Raw genomic sequence first — 17,065 nt, 5'->3', positions numbered from 1 at the left:
TCTAAGGAATCTTTAACCTTAATTAAGGCAAGCCTCTTTCTTCTCCCTGGGGCTCAGTTTTCTAGTTGGAAGAATGCTAGGTCCAAACCAGCCACTCTAGAAGGTTTCTTTCAGTATTGATATTTAAAGCTGCTGGGACTTCCTGTGGCATTAAGCATACAGTCAAGATTCTGTGAGATGTTGTTACTGTGTGTTGTTTTAGTTGGGAGATCTGAGAGACCTGGCTTTGGCAAGAGCAGATGTCATTCCACAACACCTTTCTCAATGAAAGAGCCTCATTCCAGCCTCTTTTAGAACCCCTTCCCCAACATTTGTTAGCAGTTCCATCTCCTGATGTGGCACTCAAGCACCACTTAGTGTATCATTTCTTAGGTCACTTTGCACACGTTTGCATCCACATATGGAGAAGAGGCATCCATAAGAAGTAGTTGAAATAAGTCTTCTGTATCCATGGGTTAACACTGAGAATAAGCTTTTGGAATTAGGAATGCGGCAAATGACTGAGCCTGTCTCACCCGTGAATCACCCTTTACTGAAGGAGATGGTAGTGCAATAGAGAGTTGAATCCAAGAAGTTTCAAACCTAACTGTACCTTTTGGCTACTGAGACAAGTGTCCATTGGAGTAGTAATTGGACATTTTCTTTAGATAAGATGGTTGGTATGAAGAAGTTATATCAAAGGAGGAAGAACCCATATTTAAAAGATAACAACAACAACAACAACCAGTGGGTCTCTTGTCTGGGCTCCTGGAACAAGGTTTCTGGGCCTTTGTCTGTATGTGGGGAGAACCTGTCCATGAGATAGCAAAGTGCAGTGAGTTCTGGCCTCATGTGGGGTGAACACCTAAGTAGTATTTTGGCATCAGCCCAGCTCCAAAAGGTTATTCGTGCTCAGCTCCTCTAGAAATAATTGTTCAATCTCAGGGTTCGTGGACAATAATGGGAAGCTCTGAACATTCCTGACAAGTTGTCACATAAAGAGTCAGTTCTTTACCTCTCAGATTTTCTTTGGCCATCCACGACTTCAAGATTCTTCTCTTTCTTAAGCATTCTTGGTTGAAATGACTTAAGTGCCTTCCTGACTTCCCAACCGCCCCCTCTGCTTGAGTTGTGCAACAGTGAATTAAATGTGCTTTCCAAAATGAATCGACCTAAGCCTGCCCAGTTCTTCCTGTGTTGTTCTTTGTTTTCTTTGGGTGAAAAGAGTAAGTGTCATCGCCTCAAAAATGATTATTTTAGAAGAAGCATGTTTCTAAATGTAACCGAATGATGATTGCTACAGGAACTGAAGTTCACTCCAGAACCCAGAGTTTTTCTTTAAACTTTAGTAACATTTTCAAAGCAAGTAGGTTATCACTATTCTAAGAGTTAGAGTTGTTTCGCTTTTTAATTGGGGATTTTTTGGAATGTGTACGACTTCAGTAGAACAGACTGTCAGTTTAGCCTAGGTTTTATTTGCAGGAGGCATACATTGGTACAAGAAAAGCTTAATGGCAATTACTTATAGGATCATTTAAATGCCCAAATTTATATCAGGATTTGAAACTCAGAGTGTGGTCTAGGACCAGTGGCCTTCTGTATCATGTGGAAGTTGTTAGTAATGAAAATGCACAGGCCACACCCCAGAACCACTAACTCAGAAAATGTGGGAGTGGGGCTCAGCATTCTTTTTCAGTAAGTCTTCCTGGTGTTCCTATTGCATACTCTAGTTTAAGAACTACTGGTATAAAGAGACACATACCTATCCTTCTGGCTTAATATGTTTGCAGTAATCAGCTCAGTTACTAAAAATTATGAACTTAGTTTAGCTGGTAGATTAAGAAAACCTGATATTTACTCACATATAGCTTTGATCCATTTTCCAAGTTAAGTGATCAAAGTCTTCTTAGGTTCACTCTCAGCCACTAATTTCCATGAAAAACTAAAAGAAGTAATAGCTCAAAAATCACAGGGGGAAAAATCCAACTAACAGGATCCTTGGCAGGCATCTAAGAAGACCTTTTATTCACAGGGGATGGGATCAATATCTTCATTATTTGCATTATCATTCTATAGGATAAGACTTTAGAATTTGTGAGTTCACTTTGTTTTTTAAAATGTATTGAGCCTCCACAGTGTGGGATTGAATTACTTTACAGAACACTCATAATCTTTGCCTTTGAGTCTTGCATTCCTTACATAATGTACATTTTTAAAAACCCATTACACTGCGTGATATCATCAAAAGGTTACATGAACATAGACAGTCCTTTTATGGTGAAATTTTGTAAGATTGACGATGTTTTGTTTATGTCATGGCAACTGATGACTGAATGTCTGGATGAAAATGGAGGACTTTGTGTGATAATGAAATGAAAAGCTATATGTCAAATCAATTAGTAATCCCCCAACTCTTGGTCTCTGTAGTCTGAACTCTATAGTAGCAGCCATCTAATGACCACTGGGACCAATTACAAGCAGATTATAACCAATTACTTAGAAATTACAGTGCACTCATTTTTCACCCTGGTGTAAGGAAACAATAACACACGCTTTGCAAGGAAGCCATTTAATACTTGTTGAAAATAATTTCTATTTGGCTTTGTAATATATTTCTGAAAATGCATATTTTTAATTTTTTTGTAGTTTGACTAAAGCATACAAGGAGGCAGTGTTACATGCTTGTAATTAGGGTTAACTATATTGTTTGGTTTCCATTTAAAAGTCTTATTTTATGTTTTAATTTGAATTCAATTAGTTGACATACAATGTATTATTAGTTTCAGAGGTACAGGTCTGTGATTTATCAGTCTTATATAATACCCAGTGCTCATTATATCCCTCCTTAATGCCCATCACCCAGTTACCCCATCCCCCATGCCCCTTCCCTACAGCAACACTCAGTTTATTTCCAATGATTAAGAATGTCTTATGGTTTGTCTCCCTCTCTGGTTTCATTTTGTTTATTTTTTCCCTCTCTTCCTCTGTGATCCTCTGGGGGTTAACTATATTGTTAAATAAAGTCCACTTAATGTGGCTAGCCAAGAATGGTTAGTATGTGAAAAAAAAAAACCTGTCAGGAACATGATTGTGTTCCTTGCAACTGTTATCATATTTCTGACAATGCATCAAAATATGCTCACAGAATATAAGTATCTAGAAAGCAACATTTAGGAAATTTAAGAGCCTTTAGGCAAAATCTCCACAGTATATTATTCCTTATTAGTGTCCCTGAAAAGAACTTTGTAAGAAAAAAAAAATTTCATCATTCATTGTGGTTTATATAATATATTAGTTGGGTTTTCCTGTGACTCATACACAATTGGCATGATTCTTTGGAGAGAGCAGAATTCTGGGTGTGTAAATAGCATTTGGTCACCAATGAAAATACTTTGTTAAGAAAAAGGGAAAATGTTGATGGACATATGCTAGACTTTGCTTTTCCCGACCCGTATAATCACCCATTGTGACAGAGGTTGCTATTTGTGCCCCCCATCTGCTTTCCCCTTCTCACATAATATTAGAACTCCTAGGGGCAACTGAGTGGCTCAGTCATTAAGTGGCTGCCTTCGACTCAGGCCATGATCCCAGGGTCCTGGGGTCGAGCCCCACATCAGCCTCCCTACTTGGTAGGAAGCCTGCTTCTCTCTCTCCCACTCCCCCTGCTTGTATTCCCTCTCTCACTGTATCTCTCTCTGTCAAATAAATAAATAAAAATCTTTAAAAAAATAATTAAAAAAAAATCCTAATTTTCAGTCAGACACATGGCTGCCAGAATAAATCCTGTTTCTTAGCTTCCCCTGCAGCTAGATGTGCCACATCCATCTCAAAGAAGTGAGATGTAAATGAAAGAGGTGCATACAACTTCCAGTAAATGCCACTTAAGGGGGGGGAGCATGCTTTTCTTCTCCCCTTCCTTTTTCAGGAAGGCTGGAATGTAGAGATAATAGCTAGAATTTAAGCAGATATCGTGGATCAGGATGTGACCTAAGGGATTGTAGTAGTTATCTAGTGTTACGTAACAAATTACCCCATAATCTAGCATCTTTGTGGCATGTCAGCTGGCTTCTCCCTATGTGAGTAATCCAAGAGTAATCCTCTTCAAAAGAGGAAGCTGCAATGTCTTTTATGGCTTAGTTTTTAATTTTTATTTTTTAAGATTTATTTATTTGGCGGTGGGGAGAGGGCCAGGGGAAGAGGGAAAGAGAGACTTAAGCAGACTTTGTGTGGACCACAGAGCCTGACAATGGGGCTTGATCTCATGACCCTGAGATCACAACCTGAGCTGAAACTAAGAGTCAGATATCTAACCAACTCTACCACCCAGACACCCTTATGACTTAGTTTTTTTGTTTTGGAAGATTTAGTTTTTTATTTGAGGAAAAGAGAGTGAGCACGAGCAGGGGAGGGACAGAGGGAGAGGGAGAGAGAATCTCAAACAAACTCCCCACTGAGCATGGAGCCAGATGCAGGGCTTGGTCTCAAGACCCTGAGATCATGACCTGAGCTGAAATCAAGAGTCAGACACCCAACCAACTGAGCCACCCAGGCAACCCTGTGACTTAGTTTTGTGTCATATTTTCACTTCTGCCCTACTTTATTAATTCTAAGTAGTCCACACATCCAGCCCACATTCAAGAAGAGTGGACTAGTGCCATCTTCTGAAGAGATGAGCATTGTAGTAGATAGAATCATTGTCCCTGCCCACCCCCTCCCCCACAAGATATCCATGTTCTAATCCCTAGAAGCAGCAAATATTTACCTTGCATGGAATAAAGGATTTTGTTGGTGTAATTAAGGACAGAAACAGGGAAATCTCATGGATTATCTGGGTACTCTGATTATCACAAAGGTTTTTATAAGAGGAAGGTAGAGAGTCAGAGTGAGAGTAGGAAATGTAATGATGCTAACAGGTCAGAGTGAGATGGTCATGAGCCAAGGAATGTGTATAGCCTCTAGAAGCTGAAAAAGGTAAGGAAGAGATTTTCCTCTAGAGCCTTCAGGAATGCAGCCTTTGATTTGGGCCCTGTAAGACTAATTTGGAATATCAGACCTCCAAAAATGTAAGATAATAAATTGTTGTTTAAGCCACTAAGCTTGTGGTAATTTGTTACAGTAACAAGAAGAAACTAATATACCAAAGAATTTGTGGAGTATTTTAAAATTGCCACAGTTCACACTCTGGTCATAAATTATTTATAGTCCTCCCACATGCAAAATGCACTCACCCATCCCAAGACCTTATCTCATTATAGCATTCATTCGAAGTTCAGAGTCTTGTCCTCTAAATAGGTTGTAGGGCCGACAAATCTTCTTGGACATATTCCTTATATTCAGTCGCTTGAGTACAGTACCTCTCCATTTGAAGTCCTACAGAAAAAAGCTATATGCTTCCTTCCTAAAACAACCAATGTGAAAGATAGGGTAACTGCTAAAGTCAATCCTGTTCCAACAGGCAGAAAACAGGAGGTTCACAGAAGTCCCTGGTCTATAGCAATTTGGAAATTCATTGGGCACAGGTTTATAACTCCACATTCAAGGCCTGGGAAGAATTCTCCATGGATTTTGGTTCCACCCTCTAGGCTCTTGGATTTACCCCCTAAGTCATCTTTTTTCCTTTAAAGGTAGCAAGCATTTACATCTAAGCAGTTTTCTCTGCCTGCTTCCTGATAATAGAACTAGAGGGTCCAAAGTCCTCTTTTCTTTTTGTACCTGGACTCTTTCAGCCCAAGCTGGCAGTGTGTCTGACAACAGTCTAAAAAACTGTGAATCTCCTATGAATCTTTTTGGGTTTTGGTCTGTGAGATAAGAGCCCAACCCATAAATATCTTTGAGCTGCATCTTTTTGTACCTTGGGCTTCTGCAGAAGGACAAAAGCCTTACACTTCTTGGAAGCCAGAAGCTGTATTATTTGAATGAGAGGCTCTAAGCACAAACTTAAAACCTTTACAAGGCTTTTGCCTGATTAAAGGGTACTCTGCTGTACCTCCCTGAAGCTGCCACTGGAATGAAAGCCAGCGGATCAATAAAATACAAGATGGCTGTGCCTGCAACTGTGGTAAAGAATTATCTGACTCCCAAGTGATTATCTCTGAATCTCCTGAATGTGAGAAATAAAATTCTATCTTAGGCCACTATTATTTAGGGATTTTCTGTTACTGGGAAAAGAATCTAATACTGACTCATATACTCTCGATGCTATTGGGGAGGGGGTGTCTATGTAACTGACTAATATAGAAACTAACTGGTCCATAGATTCAGTACTAAAAACTGTAAGTGTTCAACATTTGTGAAGCATCCACAATCTGTTGACCAACACAGAGTCTAAAACCATTATAATCCTTACACCTTAGAAGTTGATACTTTATGAATATGTCAGAAATGGGCTGAGTCCATTAATAGAGGTGACTGTAAACAGTGTGGGGGATGGGGAAGTAGGGAATGGAGGGTGGGGTGTTTTTTTTTTTTTTCAAAGATTTTATTTATTTATTTGACAGACAGAGATCACAAGTAGGCAGAGAGGCAGGCAGAGAGAGAGGAGGAAGCAGGCTCCCTGCTGAGCAGAGAGCCCGATGTGGGGCTCCATCCCAGGACCCTGGGATCATGACCTGAGCTGAAGGCAGAGGCTTTAGCCCACTGAGCCACCCAGGCACCCCGAGGGTGGGGTGTTTAAAAAAAAAGGACATGGTCTCAGAACTCAGATTATTTATAGACTATTTAGGGAGATAAACCACATACATGCTAAAAGCACTAAAGAATGCCTACAGATCAGGATTTAGGGTACAAGCAGGCACATCAGTTATCTCTGAAGGAATTGTTTTAGCATTTATTGAGCACCACATATACATTTTTGAATTACCACAATCCTGAAAGAATGAGAAAATTGAGGCTTAGAGAGACTGAGAAGTTTGCAAAACTGCATACCATAAATAATTAGGATAATTGGCCGAATAATTAGGATAATTGGCTGAATAATTGAATTTGAATAGATCCACAATTAATGTGAATGAATTTACCTATATGTAAAGAAAATATGCCTCAAATCGTGGGCTTTTTGGAGAAAATATTTGGAAAACATTCTTTGCTTGACAGAACACTTACAACCTTAGTATAACAGACCTTAGAAAGATTAATTTCACCGAATTGGATTCCTAAGTTTTAGTGACATAATAATCGGGGAAAGCCATTCAAAATTGCTTTGTCTTTTACCAATATCATTTGGTCTGCAGGAGGCACACACACAAGAAGTTAATTTTCGAAAGAAAAACAAAGGAAGTGTTAGTCCTCTGAAAGGCAGCTTGGAACAAATTTCAGCAAGATAGTGGAACAAGGGGTCTTTGCACTGAAGTCCGTTAGAGAGTTGTGGAAACCAAGAAGGATGGAGTATTTTACAAGCGAGGGCGGGAAATATTCAAATGATGGATAGAAGAGAACACTGAAAAGTGGTCTTTTCAGTGGTCAGACTAGGCAGGGACAGCGCACCGGAGAATGGAGAGAGCAGCAGGAAGGTAGGGAGTGCAGGATGGACGGCGAGATCAAGTGCCCAGAGGAGAACCCGCGGGGAGCAGCCCACCACTCGGGTCCACGCCACCGAGCCCGGCCTGGTGAGGTCACAGGCCCTTGTGAGGTGGGGTAGGGCGCTGGGGCCGCAGTGCTGCCCAGTCGGCGCGGAGGCGGCGGCGAGCTCAGCCGCTCCCCGCGGCCTCCGGAGCCCCAGGGCCGTGGCGGTGGCGGTGGTAGCGGCAGCAGCGGAAGCCTGGGTCCCGCACTCCACCCGCGCCCCGGGCCTGGTGGGCGGAACGTCGGTCTCAGTCAGGTGACCTAGGGGCGGGGCTTCGCCGCGTGGGAGCCCGGGAAGGTGGCGGAGCGGGAGCGCGCGGCAGCGCGAGGCATTGTGGGGCTTGTGGCGAGGACTTGATGATCCCGGAGGACTGGGGGCCTCACGCTGTGAGGAGGGAAGAGGGAGACACACCTGGGGCCCCAGGGGGTCCACGGTGGGGCTCTCAGGGAACAGAGGTGGGAGGCAAGACTTACTGAGAGAGAGAAGAGCGTCAGAGGTTAAGGGAAGAGCGTGCAGCACGGCGTGAGGGACAAAGTAGAACAGTTACAGAGATGGAGGAAGATTCCAGAAGGGGAAGCGAGGTGACTGGGCCAGACAGTAAAGGGGCAGAGGCAGAGGGATGACGGAGTTGGGTCTGACAGTGCCTCAGAAATGTTGGTGGTTTTAGAAGGGTGGAGGTCATCGTAGTTGGGAAGCTGCCCGGCTCCTTCAGCACACACTTGAACCTGTGTTAGAGCACCTGTTTTCATCTGGTGGGTAGATTAACTCGTTTACATGTCTGCTTACTTTCTTCCCTGGAAGTCTGAACAAGCAGGGCCTATTGGAATGTTCCGTGGCGCAGGTTCTTGCATGAAGTGGAAGTTCACTCAATATTTGTTAAAGATGGTGATTGGGGTGATGCATGTCATGTTTGATCTTTAAGGGCTGCAGGTGCGGTGAAGAGATTTATGTGGTTGCTTTAATGGACGTTTGCAGTCAGCATAGCAAGGGAGGAGTGAATGAGTGAGAGGGTGGCTTGTGAGGGAAGCCAGTGGAAGGCAAGAGCAGGAAGAGTTCATTCTAACAAGAAACAATCCCCCTTCACTTTATTTTAAAATATGTTTATTTATATATTTAAATTCCAATATAGTGAACATACAGTGTTAGTTTCAGGTGTACACTATAGTGACTCAACAATTCTATACATTACTCCATACTCATTGTACTCTTAATCCCCATCACCTATGTCACTCATCGCCCCAGCCACCTCTCCTCTGGTAACCATTAGTTCTCTACAGTTAAGAGTCTGTTTTTTGGTTTGTCTTTTTTTCTTTTTTCATTTTCTTTCTTTCTTAAATTCCACAGATGCGTGAAGTCATGTGGTATTTGTCTTTCTCTGACTTACTTCACTTAGCATTATACTCTCTAGCTCTGTCCATGTTGTTGCAAATGGCAAGATGTCATTCTTTTCTTGTGCCTGAGTAATTTTCCTGTGTGTGTGGATATATATATCTATATAGATATAGATATCTTAAGATATATAGATATATAGATATCTATATATATATCTTCTTTATCCATTTATCTATTGATGGACACTTGGGTCACTTCTGTAATTTGGCTATGTAAATAATGCTGCAGTAAACCTAAGGCTGCATATATCTTTTTGAAAGTATTTTTGTATTCTTTGGGTAAATATCTAGTAGTGTGATACTGGACCATATGGTACTTCTATTTTTAACCTTTTAACATACCTCCATACTGTTTTCCCCAGTGGCTGTGCCAGTTTGCACTCCCACCAACCAGTGCACAAGGATTCCTTTTTCTCCATTTCCTTGTCAACACTTGTTTCTTGTGTTTTTAAATTTAGGCATTCTGACAGGGGTGAGGTGATAACTTATTGTGGGTTTGATTTCCATTTCCCTTAAGATTAGTGATGTTTAGCATCTTTTCATGTTTCCTTTGGCCATCTGTATGTCTTCCTCCCCTAACTGTAACATATATCTATTATAACTTTGCCAAGAATTGGAAAACCCTTTAGTAAGAATATGATAGCTTGATCTACATAGGGACTGAATCAATATGATACTTTAAAAAATACTTGTGATGTATCAGAGGGTTTTGAATTTCCTCACTTCTTTTTGATAGTTTTTGATGGATCAGGTGACAGCCAAGATTTAAGGGAAAAATGAAGAAGAAAAGTATTTAGTTGGGAGTGTGGTGGGCAGAACACAGGTATGGCTGGTAGTGGCTGTTTTCTCTCTCACTCTCCTAGTACCACTAGGACAAGAGGGGAAATAGATGACCCCCCTTCTTGATTCTAATAGGTGCTTCCAGACATTTTTTCATCTCATTCTCAAAATGCTCAGTTTTGCATCTCACATTATCAGATTATACCACCCACTACCATTTCCTTTTGCTTCAATCAAATTTCAGCTCCTGGCTTTCTCCTGCTCTAACTGTATTCCTGTCATAATTCTTGTGACTTTAGCAATAATACAGATGATCCTTCTAGTATCCTGATCTCTCAATTCCTGTCCTCCTACAGTAATTTAATCTTTCCTCAGTCACTTGCTCCCTTTTTCATATTCTCAATCTTGCATTACCAATAATTGCAACTCTGTTCTCTTAATACAGTAGTCCCCCCACCTTATTCTTATTAGTACCTCCTTATTTCAATTTCCACGGTTTCAGTTACCCATGGTCAACTGTGGTTCAGCAGAAGATTTTCCTGACCTATCATCAGAAGGTCAGTAGTAGCGTAATGCAATGTCACAATGCCTACATCATTCACTTCACTTCATCTAATCACTTTTTATCTCACATCATCATCAGAAGTGTGAGTACAGTACAATAAGATATTTTGAGAGTGACAATAGTCACATAACTTTTATTATATTGTTATAATCTATTTTATTATTATGTATTGTTAATCTCTTACTGTGCCTTATTTATAAATTAAACTTTATCATAGGGATATGTGTATAGGTAAAACAATATATACTGGGTTTGGTACTCTGTAGTTTCAGACTTCTACTGGGGATCTTGGATTGGATCCCTCATGGATAAGGGTTGGGGGAGTACTGTATGTCCCACTCTCCAACTATCACATTCTTATCTTTCAGGCTCACTCTGACTCTAATAATCCTTGGATCCCACCAGGATCTTCAATCCACTTTTTTTTTTTTTTAATGTCACTCACCCTCTTTTTTTACTTATTTCCCACCTACCTATTCAGTTTGTTTCATGGTCAATAATTAAAACCATTCCCTTGCATTTCCCCTCCCCCACTGTTCCTTTATTGCATTTTCAGTTCATTTTACTTTCTGGGCTAAATTGTAATCCTAGATTAAATCTCGATCTCTGCCTCACTGCAAGCATTTCTACATTGAACATAGTTAGAGAAAAAACACAACCATGCTTACTGGTTTCCCTTTAAATTCATGATCACTTCCTCAAGGGGCCCTGATGCTGGCCAGCAACCATATCAAGTATCCCTGGGCTATTAATTCTTCCATTCTCCTGGAGGGCTGTTTTATAACAATACCTCTGTCCTCAAACATCTAGCATCTCTTTTCATGTCCTTATTCTCAGTTGATTATGTTGCTTCCTGTTTCACTAAGAAAACTAAAGCAATCAGGGGCACAGCTTGTCTCAATTGGTAGAGCATGTGACTCTTGATCACAGGGTCATAGGTTCAAGCCCCATGTTGGGTATAGAGCCTACTTAAGATTTCAAAAAAAAAAAAATATATATATATATATATATGTATTTTAGAAGAAAACTGAAGCAATAAGGTGATTTTCACAAACTTCCACAACCACATTTACTCTTCATGTTATTAAATCAATCACTCTGCCACATCTATTCCTATGAGTATATTTTTAGCTAAGAACAAACCCTGCCCTTGTGCCCTAAATCTCATCTCCTTTATCCTACTTGAGAATATTGTTTCAGTAATTCTGCCCTTCCATGTGATGAATTTTTGCTCCTCTAGTGGATTATTCTCACCCACATATGAACATGCCTTTATTTTCCCCCATCCTAAACCCTCATAACTCCTTTACCCCTCAGTTACTACCTTGTTTCTCTTCCCGTTTATAGCCTAACTCCTTGAGATAATCATCTCTTCTGTTTGTCTCCTATTTATCTCCCTCACTGTCTCTTGAACTCACTCCAAGAACATTATCTCCTTACCATGCTACCCAAATAGCTTCTACTGTTGGTGTCCTCCATGTTGGAAAACCTAATCAGTCATTCAGTGCTCATTTATTTGACCTAACGGCAGTATTTGTCACAGTTCATTAGTCATTCTTCTTTTGAATAATTTTTTTTCACTTGGCTTTTAGGAATCTAGACTCACTTGATTTTCCTTCTTGTAGAGTGATTTTTTTCAGAAAGGACTTTAGATCATGTCATAGCTCTGCTCAAAACACTCCAGTGATTTCCCACCTCAGAGCACAAGTCAAAGTTCTTAAAATGATCTAGGGGCCCTCTATATCTGCCTCCCTCTCTTGATCCCCCCTGCTCTCCTCTCCTCCGTTCACTCCGCTTTCTCTGCTTCAGCTTTGTGGGCCTACCCACTGTTGCTTGAACAGTGAAGCTCCTTCTTACTTCTGAGTCTTTGTACTTGGTTTTATCTGGCTGAAATGCTTTCCCCTAATATATTCATTGGCTTCCTACTTTAATTCTTTCAGGTCTATAATTAAAGTCTCCCTCTCAGTAAAGTCTCCCTTGCCTACCCTGTCTGTTCCTGCATCTTTTTCCAAACATCATACTTCATGTTCTTCTCCCCTACTTTACATTTTTTCTTTTAATACTTATCACAGAAGACATACTACATATTTTATTAATTTGCTGATTTTATCATCTCTCTTTGACAAGAATGTAAGCTCCATGAGGGCAGGATCTATTTCTTCCCATTTTTACTGCTGTATCACCAGATCCAGGAGGACAGCTCTTACTAGTACATAGTAGGCATACAATATATAAATGTTGAATTCATATGGATTAAATTTATATGAATTTCATGGATGGAGGGGTGAATGGATAGATGATTGGAAAAGGAAGGGTATAGCTCTTCATTTCTCTTGGTTTGTCCTTGCAAGTTCAGATATGTGTCATAGGTTGAGAGTTGAGAAACAATTCTCTTGTCAAATTTATGGAGAAGAGACTTCCTGTACTATTTTTTCTCTTAGATTGGAGAGGGTTGTGGTATATGGTGTGTGGTATCTGATTCATCCAGCAGATTAAAACATATTGACTTTTTGATAGGTCTATAAATTATGAAACAATTCTTCCTTTCAGGGTAATTTAAATAAAGCTTACTCTGCTGACTTAAGTACTTTGAGGGGTGCCTAGTTGGCTCTGTTGGGTAAGCATCTGCCTTTGACTTAAGGTCATGATCCTGTGGCTGTGGGGTTGAGTCCTCCATCAGTCTCCCTGCTTGGGTGGGGAGTTGGCTTCTCCCTCTGCCCCTCACTCTGTCTTGTGGTGCTCTCTCTTTCTCTCTCTCTCTCAAAAATAAGTAAATAAAATCTTAAAAAAATTAAGTACTTTGATACCTTAAGAAACTCTGTGTAACTTCATACAGAGGAAATGTCTTCCTTCTTTCACTTCTCCCTCTCTTCCTCACTTCTTTCTTTCCTTCATTTATTATATACAGATAGCATTGTGTTTGGTATTGTGAAAATAATCCAAAGAATGATAAGATACCCATCCATTTCTTTCAGTCCATTCATGAAATTTAGATTATAGTTGATATAAAAGATATATGTGATAAAAGTACAAGGCAAATGATTAATGCCAGTTGAATAGTGAAGATAGTAACAATGGTGAAGTCGGTGTTATACCAAGTAGTCTAGAGGTAAAGATTGAACTGGCTAGAAAAGATCTAGAAGAGGTTAATTCAATGGATTGCTGGGGAAATCTGCATAGCCATCTAATGTCTTCTGAAATGGATATTTGTCACATGGTTTCATTTTATTTTAATGTGTTTTGAATTCCAGGAATGTTGGACATATCACATTCAATAGTAATTAGGATAACTTTTCAGAAATAAGTGATTTTAAAGTGCTGTCTCTATTAGAATATTAATACTTGCCATTAAATATCACAGTATGAAAATGACAGGTCATTGCAACTAACAGTGTAATATAACTAGCAATGTAATAAATAGCACATCCAATGTGACTCAGATGGGGGGTATAAAAATGTGAAAATGTGGGGAATTTCTAGATGCTTGGTATGCGATGTGGAAGTCTTTGGTTGAAAACAAGCAAGCTAAGGCATCTTTTGTTTGCAATACCATTTTTTTGAGCAACAATATTACAGGGTGCTAAAGACCATGGGGCTTGAGTTAGGCTGCCTAACTTCAAATTCTGACTCCACTATTTGTTGGCTGTAATCTTGTGCAACTTGATCTAAGTCTTTATTTTCCTCATTGTAAAATAAGGGTAATAGTAATTCCTTAAGAGATATTTATGAGGAATAAATGAAATAATTTATGTCAAAGTATTTATCATAGTGTCTAGTACACAGTAAGCATTTAGTAACATTGGTGATTGCTGTCATGTTAGTAGTTCTGCTTCTCTGGGTTTATCTGAATAAATAAATATAACTGGATTTTTCTGCTTTTTATGTCATTCGAATTTGGATTTCTCTATTTCTTCTTATACCACAAAAGGTAAAGTTAAGGGACTAGATGATCTCCTGTGAATTACGTTATACTAACTGTTTTTTTTTCTAGCTTTTGCACACATAGTGTTACAATACAAAGATAACTTCAGGTAGATAAATATAATTAAGTCTCTTAAACGGGCATATGATTTTTTCTTTCTTTTTTTTTGGACAGGAAATCCTTTTGTGCTATTGGTCATTCATACTTGTTCATCAAGGCCATTGAGTCCTCAAGGGCAGAATTTACTGCTAAACCGAAAAATGGAAACTAAAGTACCTTTATTCTGCCAGGTATTTTTTCGAAATAGTTTCTAAAGACTCCTTCCTCTTCTTTTTTTTTTTTAATTAGTTTACATTAAAATTTTTTTTTACATTATCTCACATCCTTAACCAGTAAGCAGATTCATAGAGCAATATAGTTAGAAGATCTTGCTTAACAACTAAGGTAACTTCTCAGGTCTTTTCATGGGCATATGCTGAAACTTCTCATCCCAGCCATCTATGTAGTGTCAAGAGATCTGAGGTGTATGATGAGAGTATTTTGGGGGGTAGGAACTGGGATAATTTTTTCAGGAGAATAAAGGATTTAAACCTACATGAGAGGTTGTAGATGACATAATTAATGATGTGGGAATCCAGACGGTAATATAAAAGATACCAAGTTTCTCTAGCCTTCTTATCTGTGATTCATGGGGGTACTCTTATCCATTGGCCAATATTGTATCAAACAAAAAACAAACCTGAACTTAGTAAGGAGAGACTTTATTCAAAAGGATTATTGTGAGAGGGAAAAGGGACTATTTATTGAAATAGCAGGAAGGGGGGACTATTACAACAGGGAGAAAGCTGTGACCAGAAGATCTGTGAACATCTCAAGGGCTAGGCAAAAAGAGCTTTTTTTTTTTTTTCCCCCTTAATAGACAGGAGTCAACAAGACTAGGAGAACTGAATGTGGGGAAGTGGAATGAAAGAATGGCATGATGGATAAATAGATCAGAGAGTATTTTAGGGGCCAGGAGGAAGAAGAGAAGCTTAACCAATTTTGGCTCATAAGCATTTTGTTCTGATTAGTCAGTGGGATTAAACATTTTGACTCATCATGCATGAAGGAAAGAAAGGGAATTTTGGCTTTGTCATAGGTAAACAAGGTGGTCATCTGTGAATTTTATCTAAAGTATATGAGGAAGGGTTCTTTGCAGTAAGCCATTTTCCAGAAGACAAAAGGGTGAGGGGATTCCTTTAATTTTCACTGTTTTCTGGAAGCATAGGACTCAGGTAGAACTCAGTGCTGTCCAGTGGGAGTCTTACCCTTTTAAATTTATGCTTTTAATGGATTTGGTGCCACCAGGTAAGACATGTATCTATACTATAATCTAAAACAGAACAAAATAAAAAACCCCCAAGGCTTCCTGTTAAGTACCAAGATTTGTGATATACATATTAACCTGTTCCACCTTTTTATACCTAATTCTTTGTTGATTGGGCCCTCATAACCTGATTTTGAAGATGAATTCTTAAAATTAAAATAATTAACAATATTAACATACCATACCTGTTTGTCTTCCATAGGCTATATAGTTTATACTTCTTATATCTTTAATTAACCATAGAGTTTCAGAAGTTGTTTCATTTTCTCTATCATCAAAGTTTCTGTTCACTATTTGACCACTTTTGTTCATCTGGTCTTTGATGACAGGTTTTTTGCCTCTCTTTTTTAGATCTTCCTCTTTTTAGTTTCCTGGTTTTTGTTTTGAGTCATTTTTCTGAATGCCTCTAGGAAACTTTTTATCGTTCCTAATAAACACCTTGTTAAGGCAGCAAATCAGATTGCCTTTTTATGAAGCAAGTTGTTAAAGGTGTGCCTCTGTTGTAAGACAAATACATGCAGACCCTATAAGTCACTGAAGTAGTTCCCTTCATTTCCATTTTATGCAGAAATAGAAGTTCTCTAAACTCCTTTGGTGATCTGCTTCATAAATTTCCTGTGTTAATTTTTCAGGGGTTAAAAACTAATAGACCTTTGATCAGCTAGTTGCATTCCAGTTGTTTTAAGCAAACAGCCAGATTTCAAAAGAGTTTATTTCTAACTTCATTCCTCTTTTTCTAAACATGTTCATTGCTTCTAGGCTCTAGTTTCTTTTTTGTTGGGGGGGGGGCCTATCTATTTAGAAGTAATATAGCTGCTACTTTTTTTTTTCTCAATAGACGTTATTTTTTTGAGCTGTTTTAGATTCACAGCAAAATTGAGTCGAGAGCCCCCATACGCCCCCTGCCCCTATGCTTTTCCAGCCTCCTCCAGTATCAATATTCTACACCACAGTGTTACTTTTGTTACGGTGAACCTACCCTGGCATATCATTTTCACCCAAAGTCCATAGTTTACATTGGATTGACTCAGTGTTGTGCATTCTATGAATTTGGAAAGATGAATAATGACATATTGCCATTATTATAATATCATATAGAATAGTTTCACTGCCCTATGTATCTTCTGTGCTCTGCTTATTCAACTTTCCCCACCCCTCCTCACCACAGGCGACCACTGGTCTTTCTAGTCCACGTAGTTTTGCCTTTTCAGAATGTCATATAGTTTGACTCATACAGCATGCCATCTTGACAGTTGGGCTTCTTTCACTTAGTGGTACGCATTTAAGGTTCCTCCACATCCTTTCGTGGTTTGACAGCTCATTTCTTTTCAGTACCAAATAGTGTTCCATTTCCTAGCTGTACCACAGTTCATTTATCCATTCATCTACCGAAGGGCATTTTGTTTTTTTCCAAGTTTTCGCAATTAGGAATAAGACTGCTATGAACATCTGTGTGCAGGTTTTTGTGTGCATATAGGTTTTCAACTCCTTTGGGTAAATA

At 39.3% G+C, this 17,065-nt stretch overlaps 1 protein-coding gene across 1 annotated transcript in view; it reads left to right on the top strand.

Moving 5' to 3' along the window:
- The first annotated feature begins 7,658 nt into the window (after positions 1-7,658).
- EFCAB13 (EF-hand calcium binding domain 13) overlaps positions 7,659-17,065 on the top strand; it is a 217,963-nt gene continuing 208,556 nt past the window's right edge. The window contains exons 1-2 of the mRNA XM_032871038.1: positions 7,659-7,795; positions 14,373-14,488. Of these exons, the coding sequence (XP_032726929.1) occupies positions 14,459-14,488 (30 nt within the window). The 5' untranslated portion in view covers positions 7,659-7,795; positions 14,373-14,458. The remainder of the gene's footprint in view (positions 7,796-14,372; positions 14,489-17,065) is intronic.

This window comes from Lontra canadensis, unplaced genomic scaffold (assembly GCF_010015895.1).
Source record: "Lontra canadensis isolate GAN:19392208 unplaced genomic scaffold, GSC_riverotter_1.0 scaffold41, whole genome shotgun sequence".
Classification (NCBI taxonomy): Eukaryota; Metazoa; Chordata; class Mammalia; order Carnivora; family Mustelidae; genus Lontra; species Lontra canadensis.
This window is presented reverse-complemented; position numbering and strand designations above follow the sequence as displayed.